General features: G+C 41.2%; 1 protein-coding gene across 2 annotated transcripts in view; it reads left to right on the forward strand.

Moving 5' to 3' along the window:
- Positions 1-19,816, forward strand: part of CUX1 (cut like homeobox 1) — a 615,616-nt gene that overhangs the window by 466,046 nt on the left and 129,754 nt on the right. Inside the window, exons 21-22 of one of the 2 annotated variants that reach the window (XM_082244943.1) lie at positions 12,396-12,695; positions 15,465-15,653. The exons of the other annotated variant lie outside the window; for it this stretch is intronic. Of the exons in view, the coding sequence (XP_082101069.1) occupies positions 12,396-12,695; positions 15,465-15,653 (489 nt within the window). The remainder of the gene's footprint in view (positions 1-12,395; positions 12,696-15,464; positions 15,654-19,816) is intronic. 2 annotated transcript variants of the gene reach the window in all.

Raw genomic sequence — 19,816 nt, forward strand, 5'->3', positions numbered from 1 at the left:
TCCTTGGAAGCTTCCTCTCAGGGAGGATCTGCTGTCTCAAGGACCAATCGTCCATCCTGCTTTACAGTCGCTGGCTTTGACGGCTTGACTGTTGAATGCTAGGTACTGAAGGATAGTCGGTGATTCCTACACTGTTAAAAGCTAGATAATCTACTTCTAGGAAGATCTACCATTGTACATGGAAGACGTACATTGCGTGGTGTGAGTCTCTTGAGGTTCGTCCTCGCTCCTTCTCGGTGGCTCAGATCTTAACCTTTCTTCAACGGGGAGGGGGGGGGTTGAACAGAAATTGGCCTTAAGTACCATCAAGGGCCCGGTTTCGGCTTTGGCAGTCTTCTTCCAATGACCCTTGGCCACATACTCCCTGGTGCTTACTCTTCTTTCGACATTTGGTTCCTCCAGTGCAATCTCCGTTGCCGCCTTGGGACCTCAATTTGGTGCTTTCTGTCTTCCAGAAGCCTCCCTTTGAGAATCTTCTGGAGATTCCCTTGCTTACACTATCTCAGAGGGCAGCAAGGCAAGATATATCCAGACAAGAAAGGATGACAATTAATGCCTCGTTTCCACTGAGTGGTACGGTACGGTTCAGGTCAGTACGGTACGGTTTGGAACGGTACACCTTGCGTTTCCACTGCCAATAGTACCCTTTCATGATAGGCGTGGTGTCGCCGGAAAGCTGTGATGGACGATTCTCTGTCAACCAATCAAAGTTCTACAGAGTGTAGCTCCACCCTGTTGGTACTTGGTACGGTACTAATGTGCTTGGTACACCAACGAAAGGGTCCCAAATAAGTGGTACGGTACGGTTCGGAATTAGGGTACCATTTACAATGGAAACGGCAAAAATTGCGTACCGAACCGTACCATAACGCTCAGTGGAAACGAGCCATTAGACAACTACTATCCTTTGGGCCCACTTTCAAGCGCAGGAGATTCGTGTTTTCCAGCCGCTGAGAGCCTGAGCAGGCCGGTCTCCAGTAAGCGTGGGCGGAGGCAGAGCAGACAGCGGTTAATGGCAGTTTGTTTTTTTTTTTTAAGAATCATACTTATCTAGGTGGATGTAGCATCGGTCGCTCTAAGACTGAGAACCTTGTGATCAAGCACCGCTGATTGCTTGGTTCTCAGTCTTAGAGCTGGCTGGGGACAGATACAGCATAGAAACAATGCTGTATCCACCTAGGTATGTATAATTTATTTAAAAAAAAAAAAAAAATACATACAATCCCTAGAAGCAGCAGTATGTGATTAAACAAAACAAAATCTGTAGGGGCAGAGGAGGAATAAGGCCTGCATGCCCATTGTATACAGAATGGCATTCCTGCATCCATCGAGATGTGCTTGCTCTTTGCCTATCCTTACATTAGATGCAGAGCTGTGAGCATAAGGGATGCTAGTATACATACTTCTGTGAAGATAACTGCAGAATTACTAGTCTGTAATGTTTTAGGTAACGTTTTATTTCCTGTGTATTATTGAAAGACTGGCAAAAGCAGAACTGTGATCACATCAATGTGATTTCATCTGTTTTTTAGGTTTTATTTTTTGTCTGTGTATGCTTCATCCTATTTCACACAGTAGTTGGAAGGTACACAATCCCGAATGCACCACACAAATAAAGCAGTCCTAGATGGTTTTTGTTACTCAATATCAGATCACAAGCTGGCACGTCTTTGGAAGCCAATTTTGTTTGCAAGCAATTTTCTTCTTTTTTTTTTTTTTTCATTTGCCATGCAAGGACGGTATATGGCTTTAATCATTTTCCAAATGTTTATCCTTTTCATCTGTCATTTCCTCTCTCCTAGAAGCACCTTCGAAAAATCCAAGCACGCTTTATGTGGTGCAGGACAACACAGCGCAGTAATTAATCTTGCCGCTCTGCAAGATTTGTTTAGGCTGATTCAGGGAGCAAAATCTAAGTAAAACTAGTAAGTAAGCTCTGTACGCAGTATCAGGCAGGCAACCATAATGCCGACCTTGCTGTAGGTTAAAGGATGCAGACCCAAGTAGAAGTTTGTTAATCATGTAGGGAATTCATGCCATCCCTGACAGTGTACAGTGAGCAAGATGGATGACCTGCCAATTTGCTCCCGCGCTTGGCTGAATCTGGTCAAATTTACAGTACTGTTTCTCAGCCGCCTGCAATACAGAAATAACATTTTCTGTGTTATATATTTTGTTTATAGTGACCTTAGGGTTTACAGCAAAGAGGCAATCAGATTTAAAGAACATAGCATTCCTTTCAGGCCTTGCTGGAGGATAATGTTAAAAAAAAAACATGTGCGTGCAATTTTTAATTCCACTGTTGTTACTATATATTAATATAAAACATAGAGGGTGACCTTTTGTTTTTGTGATGTAATGAGGTGTGCAGTTTGAAGACACAATCAAATATGTATTTAAAGATATAAATTAATATTTTCCCACTAGAACACAAATCATAATTTTACTAAATGCATCAAAACGTCAAAATTCTGGTATGATTAAAAAACCATTTCGTAATGTATTTGCTAGCAGACTACAAATTTGGTCAGCCAAAGATCAGTTTTTACAATTGTGTAATATTTTTAGGAACATTTTGCTGACTGATTTAACTGACCTATTCGTACCGATTTCTGTGCCAACATTATCCACCATGGGCTTTAAAGGAAGACATGTGGAAGTTCTAACAGTAATATTAAAACATACACAGATGCATGACAATGTAATGCAATACATAATCATGCAGCACTTACTAGCCAACTAGAGGGCCCTGTCCAATTTGTGTCTAGTTAGGGGCAGTTCTCAATTGCCTGGTTTCACAAATATATATATATATATATATATATATATAAAGCTGCACACCATAGCAAAGTGCCTCCGTACTGCATTTTTTTTTTTATACGTATATTTTGCTTGGCACTTAAAATTGTTAAAGCCCAGTTGAAGTTTACGTTTTCATTAGCTAAATACATTTCAAATACATCAGATCTGTGCTGAAAGTCTTAAACCTCATTCACACCAATGCAGGTGCGATAGAGCGCTTGTGCATTTTAGCATAATTTTGCGCAGCCCTTTCATTTAGACGGGCTGCCCTACATGCAAAAGTACACACAAAAGAAGTGTAAGGCTGTTTCTAAAAATCGCATAGCACCTAAACGCATTGTACTTGTTTTGGCACAAGCGAAAGTGCATTAGCAAGATGCGTAGGGATGCCATTAAGAATTATTGGCACTGCTGTACACCTGCAAATGGGCTGCACTTTTTTGTGTGTTGTGAGAATGCACAATATGTGAACTTAGCCTCCTTGTTCCTTTTCTTTAAAAAAAAAAAAAAAAAGCAGCCACATCTTTAGTGAAAAAGCCTGTCCCCTGCCATTTGTAAAGTTTGACCAATTGCTCTAAAACCAGCAAAACACGGCCTCTGCTGTTTGGAGAACACTAGCTCTGACTCAGCACGGGGCATATTGGATCTCTGCAGAGCGACCGCTGCTCTCACACAGGGAGCAAGGGTCCTCTACAGCATGGTAACTGGGGACAGGTTTTTCTACTCAGACTGTAGCTGGTTTCTAATGAAAAAAACTGTAAGACTTAAAACCCCTTTTGTTTTGATGTATCTGGAATGTATTTAGCTGGGCTTTAAGGCTAAGTTCACCTTTGGAACATGTTACATGTTCACCTGTACTGCATTCATATCAGAAAAAAAGCATAACTTGCTTTAAATTATGGTATTTTGGTGCCCATGTGCAAGAGCCCTAATTGTAACATCTTACAGCTTTGATACAGGAATAAATAAAAAAAAAACAGCTGTAGCTAGGAAGTTACTATGGTTCTTAAATCACCACTTTTAGGAGTATCCCTATGTTTAGGACTATCCCTATAATTGCTGATTGAGATAACTGTAATTGGTCACACTACTGCATAAAGCAGTAAATACCTGAATCTGATAGCATGTTATTGGCTCAAACAGTAGCAGTGAGACAGTAAGGGCTCTTTCAGACATGCTGCAGTTCTTACCACCCTCTGAAAAGCAGTTTGTGGTAGATTGCTTTTCAGAGGGTGGTGGAGCAGCGGCTAACAGGTGTTTAAGAGATGGCACTGTTGTCTCCTGACCCCTGTTGTTTTGTATTTTTATTTTTAAATTGCCTAATGGCATTTTGCTCACATGTAGGGTGTAGCACCATTAAACTTAATGGACGAATTTGACAAGCGGTGCCACTTGTCAGACTCTGCACCCCATGTTAAAAATGCTGCAGATGCTCAACCGTTTGTTTGTTTGCATTCCCTTCTGAAATAGACCTAAGGCTTTGCTAGCATATATCCTATTGATCACAATTAGGCAGCAAGTGAACACATTGTCCCTGAATTTGATGTGTTGAAAGTTGAAACAAAATGGGCAAGCAGAAGGATTTGAATAACTTAACAAGGGCAAATTGTAATGGCTAGACAACTGGGTCAGAGCATCTCCAAAACTGCAGCTCTTTTGAGATTTTCCTGGTCTGCAGTGGGCAGGACTTACCCAAAGTGGTCCAATGAAGGAATACTGAAGAATCAGAGGAGGCCAAGGCTCATCAAGGCACATGGGGGAGCAAAGGCTGGCCTGTATAGTCCAATTCAATGGAAGAGCTATTGTAGCTCAAATTGCTGAAAAAGGTAATGCTGGTTCTGATAAAAAGTTGTCAGAACACACAGTGCATTGCAGTTTCGTACATATGGGGCTGAGTAGCTGCAGACCTGTCAGTGTCCATGCTTACCCCTGTCCAGAGCCCAAAGTGCCTACAATGGGCACATGAACATCAGAACTGGACCACAGAGCAATGGAAAAAAGTGGCCTGGGTTCATGAATCCAAGAATAGTTTGAGGAACACAACAAGTTTGAGGAGTCGTCTTGGCCTCCAGATCTCAATCCAATTGAGCATCTGTGGAATGTGCTGGGAAAACAAGTCCTGCCATGGGGGGCCCTAACTTACAGGACTTAAAGGGTCTGCTACTGACAGCCCGGTGCCGGATACCACAGCAGACCTTAAGAGGTCTAGTGCAGTCCATTTTTCGATGGTGGCTGGTCATAATGTTATGGCTCATCTGTGTCTATTCTTGATAGTTAAAGATATATATCTCAGACATTTTAAAAATCTCAAAGCCACTTCCTTCTAGGAGAGACCCATATCTGTCAATTTATTAGGTAGTTGTATATCTTGTCTATTACAACCCAATATACATTTTTAGTGAAAACATGTATCATTTGAGGATGCTAGATAAAAGAAAAGATTAATTTGCCATTAGTGCTTGAGTTCAAATATGTGCTCCCCTTGGCCTTTTATTGTGCCCAAGGCTTAGTGTGCTATCTGCAGCTGCCTCTGTTCATGAAGTAATAGTAACAGTAGCATCAGGTCCAAATAGTGAATTAGTGTGTCTATATCTGGTCCCAATCGCTAATGATAGCAGCAGCTGACATCATTAGTCAACCGAGCTGGCTGCTGCTGATTTTGTTAGTCATCTATATTAGCTGCTATGTATTATAATAGGGGCCTCTTTTAGCTGTAATATTATAGGGCATTAATCTCAATATATAAAATTGGATTGTCATATGACACAGAAGCTCAGGTTAGACAGGGCCATGAATGTGAAAGGGGATTATGTAACATTTACTAGAGCACGGAAAATGTCAACTTACTATTATTTTATTAAGATGGAGTTGTGGAGCTGCAATTCATTTGACATTTCTTTACTTTTTTTTTCCTAATCATCGCAGGGTTTTTTTTGTTTTTTTTTTTTTTTTTTTACTTTTTTATATTTTCATACTTTTTTGAAAGCTTTTTACTTTTAAGTTGTAAATTGTATGACTACTTCATCTGCAAATTTTTAAATGGATAATATTAGTTGGTAAACTTGGTTGGAGTAGCCCCCCACCACACACTTGAATGATGCCATGTTCCTTTGGGTGTCCAACTCATCCTACTTTTCCTACACACACGTCACTACCTGACAACTTTACACAGAAAATCATATTTCTGGTGCTTTCAAAGTTTGTCCCTTCTTTTCTACCTGTTGAACTTTTAGACCAGCAGTTCTACGGACACCTCTATTATATATAAAAAAGTATATATATATATATATATATATATATATATATATATATATATATACTTTTTTATTCGAAGGCCTCATGCATACGGACATTTACACACTCTAGAGCCGGGATTAACAACCTATAGATTGAGATCTACCGGTAGATTGCGGACGGGTGACTGGTAGATCACGGTCTGTGATTGCTGACCCGCCAGCCCAGAGCATCAAACGGAGTGCAATGCAGAAGGTATACTTGTAAAGTTGGGCTGTAGTAGGGAACAAGAGCCGCATAAGCCAATGCCTCTTCTGTAGCGCTGGCTCCTGTCCCATGCAGAGTGATACCAACTGAACTCCACCTCTTATCTCTACTTGCAGTCTCCAGAGTGGTGCCAGCAGCAGGAAAGAAGAGATCTTCAGGTCAGAGTGAAGCAATACACTGGGCATAATAGTGGAGGGCTGCTTTCATAATGATGTGCTGCAGTTTACCCACACCACAGGTGCAATGTACTTGCAGCTTTCCTGCGCTTAGCCATAGACTTCCATTACATCCTGCGGGTTTGGTGCACTTTCTGAATTCAGGAGTTTTGATGGGCTTTTAGAAAGTGCACCACATCTGCAGGATATTAGAGAAGTCTATGGCAAAGCGCAGCTAACCCAGGAAAGTTGCAGATGCACTACAACAAATCCGTGGTGCAGGTAAACCATAGCACATCAGTGTGAAAGCAGCCTTATAGGGGGCTCTAAACAGTAAGGGTTAATTTACATTTGCAGTTTGGGGTTGGAAAAAACCCCATAGTTAAGATGTTTTTTTTTCACCCTTTCTCCAACAGCACCCTTTAGCTGCAGTGCCCAGGGGTATACACATGTCGCAACTGCAGCAGGAGTTCTACATCCTGTCACGGTTGGTTGGTGTAGCACCTGCCAAGCATGATCCCTTCAAGTGAATGAAGCCACTCTGCAAGTTCCCTGCAACCTTGTGCAGTACAGCAAACAAGGGGTTAAAGCAGGCAGTGGTGTTGTGTTGCTTTCACCCCGCCCAAGCATGCAATTGCGGGGCGCTTACAGAGTTGCCCCATTTACTTGAATCGGGCACGATTGGGTGTTTAATTCCTACTGTGGCATGTGTATACCTTTTAAACAAGAAAAAAATGGGGGAGCAAACCCTTAACATGTATATCTAAAGCCAGTGCAGCTATGGACCAAGCAACATGTAGATTAAAAAAGAATAGCGCACACATGCAAAAGAAATGACTATTAAATATGGAGACAATCCATAAATAAAAATGGGGATTTAGTCCCACCATATGGCCATATCGTGCTCAAGCCCACCACTGCGTCAAAGTACCCCATTATCAGTGGGTCCTACACTATCCATAAAAAAGGGGTGAATCCAGCCTCTCTAACCCTTGGAGACAACACTCCTTGCTAGGATAGATGTGCTAATGCACTACAAAGGACTCCTCCTATATCTAGGAGGTATGTGTATACCTTTCAGCAGCTAAAAGGTAGGGCTTCAGGGTGGTAAAACCGTGACTCAACCGCAGGGTTTCACCACCCACCAACTTTACACGTGAATGAACCTTAAGGGTGAAGCTACCGAATGCAACTAAGGGCTCATTCACAAATACAGCAACTGCTGCTGATCCTCTGAATAGCAATCTGAGTGTGTTAGACAAGTGGTTAGGAGGCAATAAGTTGCCTCCTCACCACCTGATTGAAACCCGTAATTGCCGTGCAATGCATGCGATTGCTACACGGTGGTACAGCAGTTAGAGTTTTTAATCAGTTGTGAGAAGGCGACACTGTGCCCAGTGATCTTTGACCTCTCCCATGTTGTTCAGGTAGATGGTCACCTCTTTAGGGTTGCCTACACCTGCTCTCTAGAGTCTAGTAGATTAAAATATCTAGCGCTTTTCTGTGCCCAAGAAGGCCACATACAGCTGCCAATACAAGTTGATGACCTCTACATAGACATTTTACCACACATGCGGGTACAAAGTATTTCCCTGGACATGCCACTTTCGCTTTTCAGAGACATACACCATACGAGTGGGTGGACAACAATGCAGAGGATATCGGCATTTACAAGCAGCTGGCCACATACAGCCATTCACAACTGTACATGGCACTGCAGGTCTCTGGGCTCTGGAAAGCACTGGAAATGATGGGCTACAAGACTCAAGAGCATGTAAACATTCATGTGAATGAGCCCTAAGAATATAAAGATAAAGTCCTAAAGATATTAAAAGTGTGTCGAGTTCTGGAGACCTCACTTACAAAATGTATTACCATAGAATGTGTCCAGAGTCAGGCTACAAAAATAGTGAGAGGTCTACCATAGAATGTGTCCAGAGTCAGGCAACAAAAATAGTGAGAGGTCTAAGGGATAAATTATTTTAGGACGAATAAAACATGCCAAAAGAGACTTCTGGAGCGTAATATATTTCATCCTAAATAATTGAATCAAAACGCAAGACACGATTGAAACCTTTAAATAAACTGGAATTAGGGCCTAACACTAACTATTCTTAAAAATGTTCCCTTCCTCTTCTTCTACTTATCCTGCGTACCCTGTGTAAAAAAGATCTGTATATTACAGGTACTTGTATAGCGCTGTCAATTTATGCAGCCCCTTACATATACATTGTGCATTCACATCAGTCCCTGCCCTGAAGGAGCTTACAATCTAAGGTCGCTAACTCATATTCATACATACACATACTAGGGCCAAATTAGACAAGAGCCAGTTAACCTACCAGCATGTCTTTGTAGTGTGGGAGGAAACCCACGGAGGCACATGGAAGAGAGAACATGGAAGCTCCAGGCAGGCAGTGTCATGGTTGGGATTTGAACAGAAAACCCTAGTGCTATTTAACCTTCTTCAGTACAGACCTGTCATGGGATCCTGAAGCTCTGGCTCCCCTGTATCATGGAGTTTTCGGGAGCCGTGATGTCAACCATAGGCTACCATGGGCCAGTCGCTATTCGCTGTCAGTGCTTACTCCTCTCAACAGCAACAGCCACTCACTGACACAAGGAAGCTGGAGCTGCAGGATCACGTAAACAGACAGAAAATAAAGGGAAGTATACTCATTTTTTAAAGCTGAATTATACTCTTTAGTTTCAATCATTTTTATTGAGTTTACAAAATTAAGAAAAATATAGAAGAATAGAAGTGGTTGGTACAATACTTTGCAATATAGACAAGCAAAACCGTAACAAGAGTCATAGAACAGTAAGTTGTTAATCAAGTAAAACATTGGGCAGGGACATTACATCTAATAATAGTGGTGATAGAATCATAGTATGGTGTGGGCTCTCAATCCCCGACACCCCAATTGGGGACAAACTGTATCTTAGGGAGAAGGCACACCTCCAAAACTTTCTACATGTCCTACCTTTGAGAACTGTCACAGTGATGAAGAAAAGTACGGAGCGTGAGGTTGCAGTGTTTGAGTTATGTTTTCCTACAGCAACTGGGAGTATTCTAGTGCAGGTTATCTGGTAGTGGGTTGAATTGAGCTAGTTGGCTTGTCATTGATGAAGTTGGAATAGCAGTTAATCCATGGCGCCCAGGTTGACGATGTGTTCCGATAGTGTTCTCTATTTTTAGATAGAGATAGGGAATTATATTCTTTCAAACTTCCTTAACTATTTTTAATCTTTTTGTTGCTATCCTTAGTAAATAGTTAGGAAGGTATATTATAGTTACTTGTTATAAATAATGTTTTACATTTCTTCAATTACTTCCTGTTTTTTTTAACCTAGGCTAAAATGATGTCCTACGTCTTAGTAGTCTTAATGGGCATTTTTTGCGCTTTCATCTAGAGGAGGGGTTTTCCCACCTGAGCACATCCTCCTGCCTGTATGCCTGAACTAAGGGCAGATGGATTCCAGGAAGTAAATACTACATGAATCCTCTTCCCTTACTCAGGATGCTCACAGCTAGAAATGCTAAGGGGTGTTTTTCAAAGTGATTTCTCAACAAAATAAAAATGGAGACATAGATTGATGGGTGACTTTGCTTTGAATAATCCAAATAAATAAAAGTGTTTTTGGTTTGTGGTGCTCAGATAAAGTTAAGTTCCACTTTAAGAATAGGAAGTGATGTTTTTTTTTTTTTTTTTTTGTAATTCCTTTATTTATTCAAGTTTGTGGTACAAACAAGTGTAATGGCACAGTGGAGGAAGGCACATAACATGGTATACAATGGTAGAATCTCAGGTTAAATAAACCGCACAACAATACAAGTCTTCAAAGATTAAACAGTATAATGGCTTAAAAAGAATAAAGTTCAGGGGTGTACACCTTTCCGAGATACCAATTACACACAATGTGAAATGTAGTTGACAACCACTTAGTGTAGATAAGAATAAAAATAATAGCCGGAATCAAACATGTCTACCGGCGGGCCAGTCCCCCAAACCGTCAATAGAAAATCAAAGCTAATAAAAATAAACTGTAAAATTCGAGGGTGCGTTGTTCAAAGAGAACTTAATGGAGAAGTAAAGAAAAATGATAGGGAGGGGAAAAATAGGAAGGAGTTATCGAAGGTTCCCACATATAGCCCCCCATGTCCCCCCCATTCCTTAGCCCAGTCGCACCATCACCCGTAGATCATCATCCATGAAGGCAAAGTGATGCCATGGTCCCCACTTGTCATGGAAGAGTTCATTACGATTGTACAAAGTAGCTGACTTATTCTCTATATCTCTGAGCTCATTAACCTTGGAGTACCAAAGAGACCTCGAGGGTAGATCAGTTAAACTCCAGCTAAGGGGTATACACGCCTTTTCTGCTTTTAAAAGCTGGATTGTGAGGGATGTCTTGTATTTTTTGATAGGCCTTCGAATGAGATGAAGCAGCTAGTGTTGGGTTTTAATTCCACTTTAAGGTGTGACTAAGGCTCAGGAGTGCAGTATTTTCAATATAAAATAAGAGCACAGGAGCATGAACTCAGACCAGTGGAAAGATCAAACAGCCTTATAAAATATTTTACCAAAAGAGTTGATGCTTAAAACAGCAGAGGCAGTAAGTCAGTCAACCGTAAGTACATTTCGGAATGCTTGGGACATCCGCTGCCCAATAGGGATGCATGGAGTATCCGATCCGGTCCGCCTGAAAGACAGGCGGATCGGATCGCCCGTGTGAAAGGGGCCTTTGGGTTACTAATACAGTTAAGTATGCATATCAGGAACTTTGACTTCATTTGCTGCATGATTGTTTCAGATCAGTGACTCAGAAAGTACTAGATCCCAGAAGTTGCTAGGAAATTAGCATTTTCTGATGAAGTTGTTCTTTTTATTCATCCAAAATGGATTATAGGGAGTAATGTCTTGACTTTCCAGCTGAATAGTCATTCCAAGGCAGTAACTGAATTAATCGTTTTAGTCTCACTGTTTAGTTTGAGGGGTCACAAGTCTGGAAATGGCTGTTCGCATTGGATGCTTCCTAAGTGGGTTATTTGCTTTGTGGCATATTTTCTCTAATTTGAACTTGTAGGTGCATTTGATCTTGTAGATATACTTTTAGATGCATTCAGAGTATCTAATCTGCTCCTGGACGCACAGATTTTTATTTTTCTAAATGCAGCTAAAGGGAATGCACCTGAACCAAGGTAAACAAACAGTGTTCATTATACCATTTAAAATCATTATGTGTTTAATATTTTTTATATCACTAATATTCTCTCAAAATATTACCAATGCTGTCCTCTCCGCTTCTCACATAGCCTCCTGCTTTATAGTTCCCTTGTTTTCTCCTCCCATGCTCATGTCCAGAATTTCTGCAGAGCCTCTCCCATCCGATGGAACTCTCACTGGACACCCCAATCTGTCTGGTTGTTTCCTACTTTGTCAAACTTTAAGCGATCCCCGAAAACTCAACTCTGTAGGGATGCCTTTACACCCCTTTTCCTAACAACGTAACCTTTCTTTCTTCATCAACTCATTCCCTCAGTTATTACACTTTCTACCACTTTGCCCTTCTAATACTCTTGTCTTGAATTGTATTATAACTGTACTGTCTCCCTTTATATTGTAAAGTGCTACACAAGCTTTTGGCACTATAGAAAACTCCGTATAACAATAAAATGATAGTGTGGAAATGTCCTATAAATGTAAATAATTGCATTTCTGTGTGAATGAGGCTGAAGCGCTATTAAACCTTTCTTTGATGACACAGTCGAAAACAAAATTCACTTCCACTACCTATCTGTTGTATCTGGTATTCATTTTTTTTTTAGCTATTAATGACCGCATACTGGTTTTGTTGCAGCCTAGCAGTGTTTTTAAATTGATGTGAAAATGGCAAACATTTTTTCACCTAAAGGCATTATTGTTTTTTTCACAGAAAATACTCCAAAGAGTTCAACCAGCTGCAGTCCGGCTCCAGAATCTCCAATGAGCTCCAGTGAATCGGTAAAGAGTTTGACAGAACTGGTGCAACAACCGTGTCCTACGATAGAGACAAAAGAAGGAGAAACACAGGAGTCAAGTGATGCAACTGCTGGTGACTCTCAGCCAGCTACACCTCTTCCATTCCCCGGGCATTCCTCATTGAGCATCCAAGAACTGGTAGCCATGTCTCCAGAACTGGACACCTATGGGATCACCAAGAGAGTGAAGGAAGTTTTAACCGATAACAATTTAGGTACAGGCTCCTAAACATAATACATTTATTATACTTAATTTCCCTGTTGGGGTACATGAGTAGTTATGTAAAAGTGTTAACAATTTTATTAGGAGATGAAATGATGTAATATATTACAATATTATTACATATGTAATTGTTGTGTCTACACTTATCCTCCTCATCCTTTCATCTCCTTTTTGAGGTGTGGTCATGCTTCCAATGTAGCCTCTGTAAAAATGGATTTCTACCAAGCTATACACATATTATTAGAGACTGGGTTTTGACGCTGCTTCAAACATGGTTGGCCCATCAAAGCTACAGAGAAAAAAAAATGTTGTATAGAGCGTTGATAAATAGCACATAATTGTGCCCATGCTAGGCACAGATCTTGTAAATTTACCCAAAGTTGGGCTCATAGGATATGCCTAATAAAAGCGATGTTCCAATTAAGTTTTTAAAGGAATGGGAAAAAAGTTAAGGCTGCCGTACAGGGCTAAAAATCTCTATTCATCCCAAATTTGAGCTTTGAGTGGCTCTTTCATCACGATGCTGGGTGGAAAATTGTGGGCCAAACAGTGACTGCATCCAGTGAGATGCAGTCACTGTTCCTGTATTCTGACAGCCATGAATGCCAGCTGCCACGCATTCATACACACTGTTTATCATGGATGGAAGAACCTGTTCGTATTTAAGTGTATTGCTAGCCTTAGGTTTTCTGCATAGTTTTATTTGCTTGTCCCTATTGGGATTTTCACTCAGATTGGGATTAATTTACAAATTCTGGTGCAGCTGTGCATAGTAGCCAATTAGCTTCTAACTTCAGCTTGTTCAATAAGGCTCCGTTTCCACTATTGCGACTTGTTGTGCGACTTGACACATGTCAAGTCGCATGACAAGTCAAAACCCAATTTTTTACAATTAGGACCATTCTAACTGCTACGACTTTAAAAAAGGTTTTTGCACTACTTTTGGGCGACTTGTCCCTCATAGAAGGAAGATGCACTGAAGTCCCTAGAAGTAGCCGCAAACAAGTTGCACTACTTTATAGCCGCACTAGTGGAAATAAAGCCTTCGGCTTGGAAGCTGATTGCTTTCTATAAAGAGCTTCACCAGATTTTGCACACTCCCGTTTTAGTAAATCAACCCTTTTGAGTCTTGGAGATCACGGTCACAAGGATAGGATGCAAGGATCTGATTCTTTCCCATTCTATCCAAAACCCATGAAAAAAATTGGCATTCATTTTTTCCAGTCTCTCCAAGCAAAGTCCTGGGCCATATTAACATAAATATTGTTTTTGGATATATCTATACAGTGCCCAAGCCTAAGGAAATAGTCTGCTGGACCATTTACTGGAATAACCATGTCCATACCATATTGGATTACCATGTTTTTGCTTTAGAATAATTAAAAGTCATTGTAAAAAATACTTATTAGCTGATTTTCATGCCTATAATATCGTAAGTTCTGCTTTAGCCCTAAAACTCCTGAAACTCCTAGTGACTTCTAACACTGAGGTTGGGTATAGCCCCTTAATACTTCTTTTGCTCCATATTTGCCCATAGTTTCATAGGTCAGCAGTAATCCGGGCCACTGATAAGGCAGTACTTTCGGTCCTGTTGTACTGGGCCCAAGCCCCATCAGCTAAACAGGGGGGCCCGGGGACAGCTTTATTGTTCATTTCTGCCTAAATGTAAAAAATGGGTTTTACTAGGCCACACCCCCTCTCCTATTTGCTTACCAGGGCTTAAAGGATATTTTTTTTTTTTTTTTTTTAAAGCCCGTGGTGTGTGAAACACACTCAAAAGACTTACACCCGGTGCATAAAAAAGTGCACACACGCAAACGTGAACACACAAAAAAGTGCACAAGGCGTACACACATGGCCCTCCTCCGAAGAGGAACCAGGGCTTAAAGGATAAGTTCACCTATACCATATCTAGGGTTTAACAAGCCCCCACCCCCTCTCGATCCCCCATCGCGACAGGGAGTGGGGAGTCTTCTCACCCCAGCTCACTGTGACAATTTTTATAAACCGGGGCCGTGCGGGGCTCCACCCACCCAGCCACATTATTCATTGAATGTAAAAACACTACACAAGTATCGGCTGTCAGCTTGTAGCTCTCAATGAACTACCAGGGTGCTGTTGAGCGCTCTAGGTGGTTCATTGATGCCTACTGTCAGTGTGTAACTGCTTTCCCATACGAGGGTGAGGTACAAGCAGACAGCTTACACAGACAGTCTGCAGAAGCCCTGCATTGCACCCACAATCTGCTGATCGCAGATGCACTGCTTTGCAGGCTCATAGTAAAAAAAAATGTATAATAAATGCACATTTTTTAACCTGCAAAAAGATGTGCATTTATTTATTTTTTTTTTTAAAAAACGTGAACTTAACTTTAAATTTACATTTACCTGGGCCCCATCAGGCACAGGATGTGGAAAGGAGCGCAGCTAAATGTGTCTTCCGACTCGAGTCTCTAAATTTAGGATAATGATACCCTTTTAGTACTTTTGTTTGGAGAGAAATACAGAAGGATGTTTTTCCTGACAAATAACCTTTACAGAAAAAAGAAATTAGTGGATTAAATAGGTGTCTGCCTAAGACTTATTAAATAACAACTCCTCTTTTTGTTAGCTTGTGTTAAGGATAGTTAAATTTTGTTAGGAAACCTCTAAATACTGAGAAAAGAAAACCATTTTAGTTCACTAAAAAAAGGCATTGTGTTTTCCACCTCTCAAAGAGGCATTGTTTTTTTGATGGCTTTTTCTACCTATGTTTCCTGTAGGTCAACGTCTGTTTGGAGAAACTATTCTTGGGCTCACTCAAGGCTCAGTCTCTGATTTGTTGGCTAGACCAAAGCCATGGCATAAACTTAGCTTGAAAGGAAGAGAACCATTTGTACGCATGCAGATTTGGCTCAATGACCCAAACAATGTAGATAAGCTCATGGATATGAAGCGGATGGAAAAGAAAGGTATCAGTTGAATTATTATTTTTTTTAAGTATTTCTGAATATGTAGAATTGTAAGGACAGTGGACTCCAGAATTGTATATTCCAATAAACCAAAATTATATTACTAGGTGTATCTCAATCCAAGAACTGGGGTTTCCCACACTTTGGTTTTTGGAAGTTAATGTGAAAGCATATTATTAAAATGTCTTTTGTAACTGTGAAGGTGTAAAATAATTGCTTTGGTGCCTTGGTAATGATTTGGTAGTCTCATGCACCATCTAGTGGTCATATAATGTGCAACCATAGTGAGCAGAGTACAGTGCATTTTGTCATTTTCATGAATGCAGAACAAAAAATCATGTGTTTTACTGTATATACTATCAGGAAAATGATCAAGTGTTTTTACTATATTTTCAGCATTTGAGGAAAACTCCACTTAAAAAAAAAATATATATATATATATACTGTATATATATCGTATAGTTAAACCAAGATGTGAATTTCCTCAGGTTTCCACCAAACACATATCAAAACAGTTGAATATGAAATCCCAATCTTTGAAATATTCTCTTTACTTCAGATGTTCATATACATTACATTACAGGTAATCTAAGATATTATCTCAGATTACCTGTAATGTATATGAAGATTTGAAATAAATAGAATATTGCAAAGATCGGGATTACATCTTCAACTTTTTGATATATATGTAGAGAGAGAGAGACATGGATACCCTAGTCATCTTGTATTCTCCTGTTATTAACCAATTGCCGACCACCCCGCTGCAGTTTTACTGCGGCAAGGTGGCACGGCTGTGCGAACCAGCGTAACTGTACGTTAGTCACACGCAGTGCTAGGGCACCGTCCCCGCGATGTGCTGATTCGGTTCAGAACCGATCAGTCATCAGGTCCAGGCCAATGATTTTTGGCCTGGACCTGGTGATCAGTTCTGAACAAATGCAGAGCATCCTGTGTCTGTGTAATGTAAACACAGGCACAGCAAATTATGCAATCTTCTCTCCTGGAACCCTTTTCGAGAAAGCATCAACTGTGACTACACAAGCACTACACTGACATCAGTACAAATAGGCACATATTTAACCCCCTGAGCACCATGCAGTTAACCCTTTCACTCCCTGGCACATTGTCACTATATACAGTATACAAATAATTTACTGATCACTGTATTAGTGTCACTTGTGACTTCAGTTAGTGTGAGAGGAAGTTAGTGTTAGTTAGCTGCAGTCCCAGATAGATTTGGGTTACCCGCCATAGATCCCCTAATAAAGATTTAACCCCTTCATTGACCTGTCATGGTGTCACTATTATACTGTACAGATCTTTTTTTCTGATCACTATATTAGTGTCACAGGTGACATCAGCTAGCGTTAACGTTGGCATCAATTCAGGACAGCATCAGATTGCCCGCTGCATATTTAGTAATACATTTTAACCCTTTGATTGCCAGTGACGCACAAACACACACACACTAAACACCTCCATTACTAGTATAGTGTCTGAACAGATCAATATCTTTGATCAGATCAGAACTATACTAGGGTCCCCAATAGTTTAGTTAGTTATAGTGTTCCCAAAATGCAGCGTTAGCAGGATCAGTCCCGACACCTGCCGGCACCTGTGTTTAGCCCCTTGGCCCATCCAATATCAGCAGATTACTGTCACTTCAGATATACAGCACACTAAACCGCAGCATTAGCAGAGCCAGGCCTGATCTCTGCAAGCACTAGCAGTTACATTTTTTGGTAGCAGTTTAAACAGTCCTTGACAACCAGGTGCTTTTTTAGCTGTGGGTCAGACTAGGTACCTATAAATGCATTGGCCAAAATGTCCTAACAGAGTTACACTAGTGAAGAGACCTACACAATGCTGAGCATGACAGATGAGAGCGATGGGGAAGCCTCACTGTCAGAATCAGGCTCAGTATTTGAACCTGTAGAGAGCTCTCCCCCTGGAGGGTTTTGGGATGGATGTGGGCCCCTCCTTGGGACGGTCTGACCCCAGGGTTCCCCTCCTTCCCCCAGACACCCCCTTCCTTGCCAAGTCCCTCATCCTGTCTCACACCCCCTCCACGCTGTGGCTATTTTGGGTGGTCTGGCCACTTTTCTTGGGAGCAGGACGCTATGGCGATGGGGAGTGTGCCCCCCCCCCCACGGTACCGGACAATCAGTTGTGCGGAGGAGGGGTTGCACCTGATGGAGCTCCTGCCAGGCCCCCTGTCCTGCCTGGATCTGTTCTTGAAGCCTGGACTCCCTCCTGGGTCCCTGTAAGCTTTGTGGTGCCGCCATTTTGTTGTAGCCTGTGTGTTTCTATAGACAGTGGCCATGTTTGTGTAGCCCGGTGGCCATTTTCTTATAGTTTGCCATTGGAAATAGCGGCCATGACAGTGGAGCCCTTTGGGCAGCCATTTCGGCGATGGGAGCCCCTCTTCATCCCTTTGGTGCTGACTCCTGGATCATTTTACTTCCTGATTGCCGCACATGCAGTGCAGATTCTCCTGGTGACTGCAGGTGCCTGTTTCTGTGGGTGGTGAGTCTGCTGAGAATCGCTTGGTGTTTTGTGCCTGGCAACCAGCTGGGGCTGCAGTTTATCTGTGATACCTCTTTGGATGCGGCTTCCCTGATGGCTCGCCTTCCTGTTTTGTTAGTGGTCTTTCGGGGTGTTTTTTGGCTCAAGTGCTGCGGATCAGACTTCAAAAAAGGCCTTGACTGATCTTCCTTCTCAAGGAGATCGCCTGTTTGGAGCTACCCAGGATGACATCATTAAAGGTCTCACGGGGGAAAGAGTACTTTTCTTCCGCAGAAGAATCAAAGATTCCTGCGAGCAACCTTCCTGTCTTAGATTTTTAAAAATGCCGCAAACACTTCACTTCTCAAAGTGCAAAGAGCCAATAAATATATAATTAGTGTTGCGCAAAATAAAAATCTATCCAAATGTGTAAAAATTAACAATATGTAGCAAAACAATTATATAAATATATATGTGTATAACCCTCAAGCAAAAGATTCCAATTTCATAATCTTAAAATGCTGTATCATACATAAGATCCAATGATGAAAAGTATATAAAAAAAAAAAAAATAAAAATATATAGTTGTGTACAGTGCGATTCCTAAAAATAATATCAATATATGTGTATAACCCTCAAGCAAAAGATTCCAATTTCATAATCTTAAAATGCTGTATCATAAATAAAATCCAATGATGAAAGGTAAAAAAATATATATAGTTGTGTACAGTGCGATTCCTAGAAATGTATATGAATTGTGCTAGAAAAAAGTGCAAAGTGCTAAATCACAAGTGTGTATCACAATACATCCTTGTGCTTAACCGCTTGCCGACTGCGCACAGTATATTTACTGCGGCAGTCGGCCCCGGCCAGGCAGAGTGACGTAGGTCTACGTCGCTCGCCTGTCACTCCTTCCAGAGCCAATAGCGGGCGGGCGCGCGCCCGCCGAGGCGCGCGCCCGCCTCGGCTCGTTCACGGAGGAGTGCGGGAGTGTGACTGGCGGACCCGATGTCCGCCGGTCACACTACGATCGCCGCTACAGCGGGAGAAAGACAGAGCGGCTTGTGTAAACAAGCCACCTGTCAGTTCTCCCTGTGTAAAAGTGAAGATCAAACAGTTCTACTATGTAGAACTGTTGATCTTTGTTTTTACACTAGTAGACCTGTCCCTACACAGTTAGAATCACGCCCCTAGGACACACTTAACCCCTCCCTGTCCAATACTGTTAACCCCTTCCCTGCCAGTGTCATTTTTGCAGTAACAGTGCATATGTATAGCACTGATTACTGCAGTAATGTCACTGGTACCCCCAAAAGTGTCAAAAATGTCAGTCAAGGGTCCGATCTGTCCGCCGCAATGTCGCAGTACCGCAAAAAAAATCGCAGATCGCCGCCATTACTCGTTAAAAAAAAAAACACCAAAAATGACAAAAATCTTTCCCTTTGTTAGTAAACGCGATAACTTTTGCGCAAACCAATCAAAATACGCTTTTTGCGATTTTTTTTACCAAACATAGGTAGCGTAAAACAAATTGGCCGAAAATTTTAAAAAATTTTGATTTTTACATTTTTTTTTGGGGGAATTTCATATAAAAAAAAGTGAAAAATATTGTTGTTTTTGCAAAATTTACGCTCTTTTTTTGTTTATAGCGCGTGATC

This window comes from Pelophylax lessonae (genome assembly GCF_965119305.1).
Source record: "Pelophylax lessonae genome assembly, chromosome: 2".
NCBI lineage: Eukaryota > Metazoa > Chordata > Amphibia > Anura > Ranidae > Pelophylax > Pelophylax lessonae.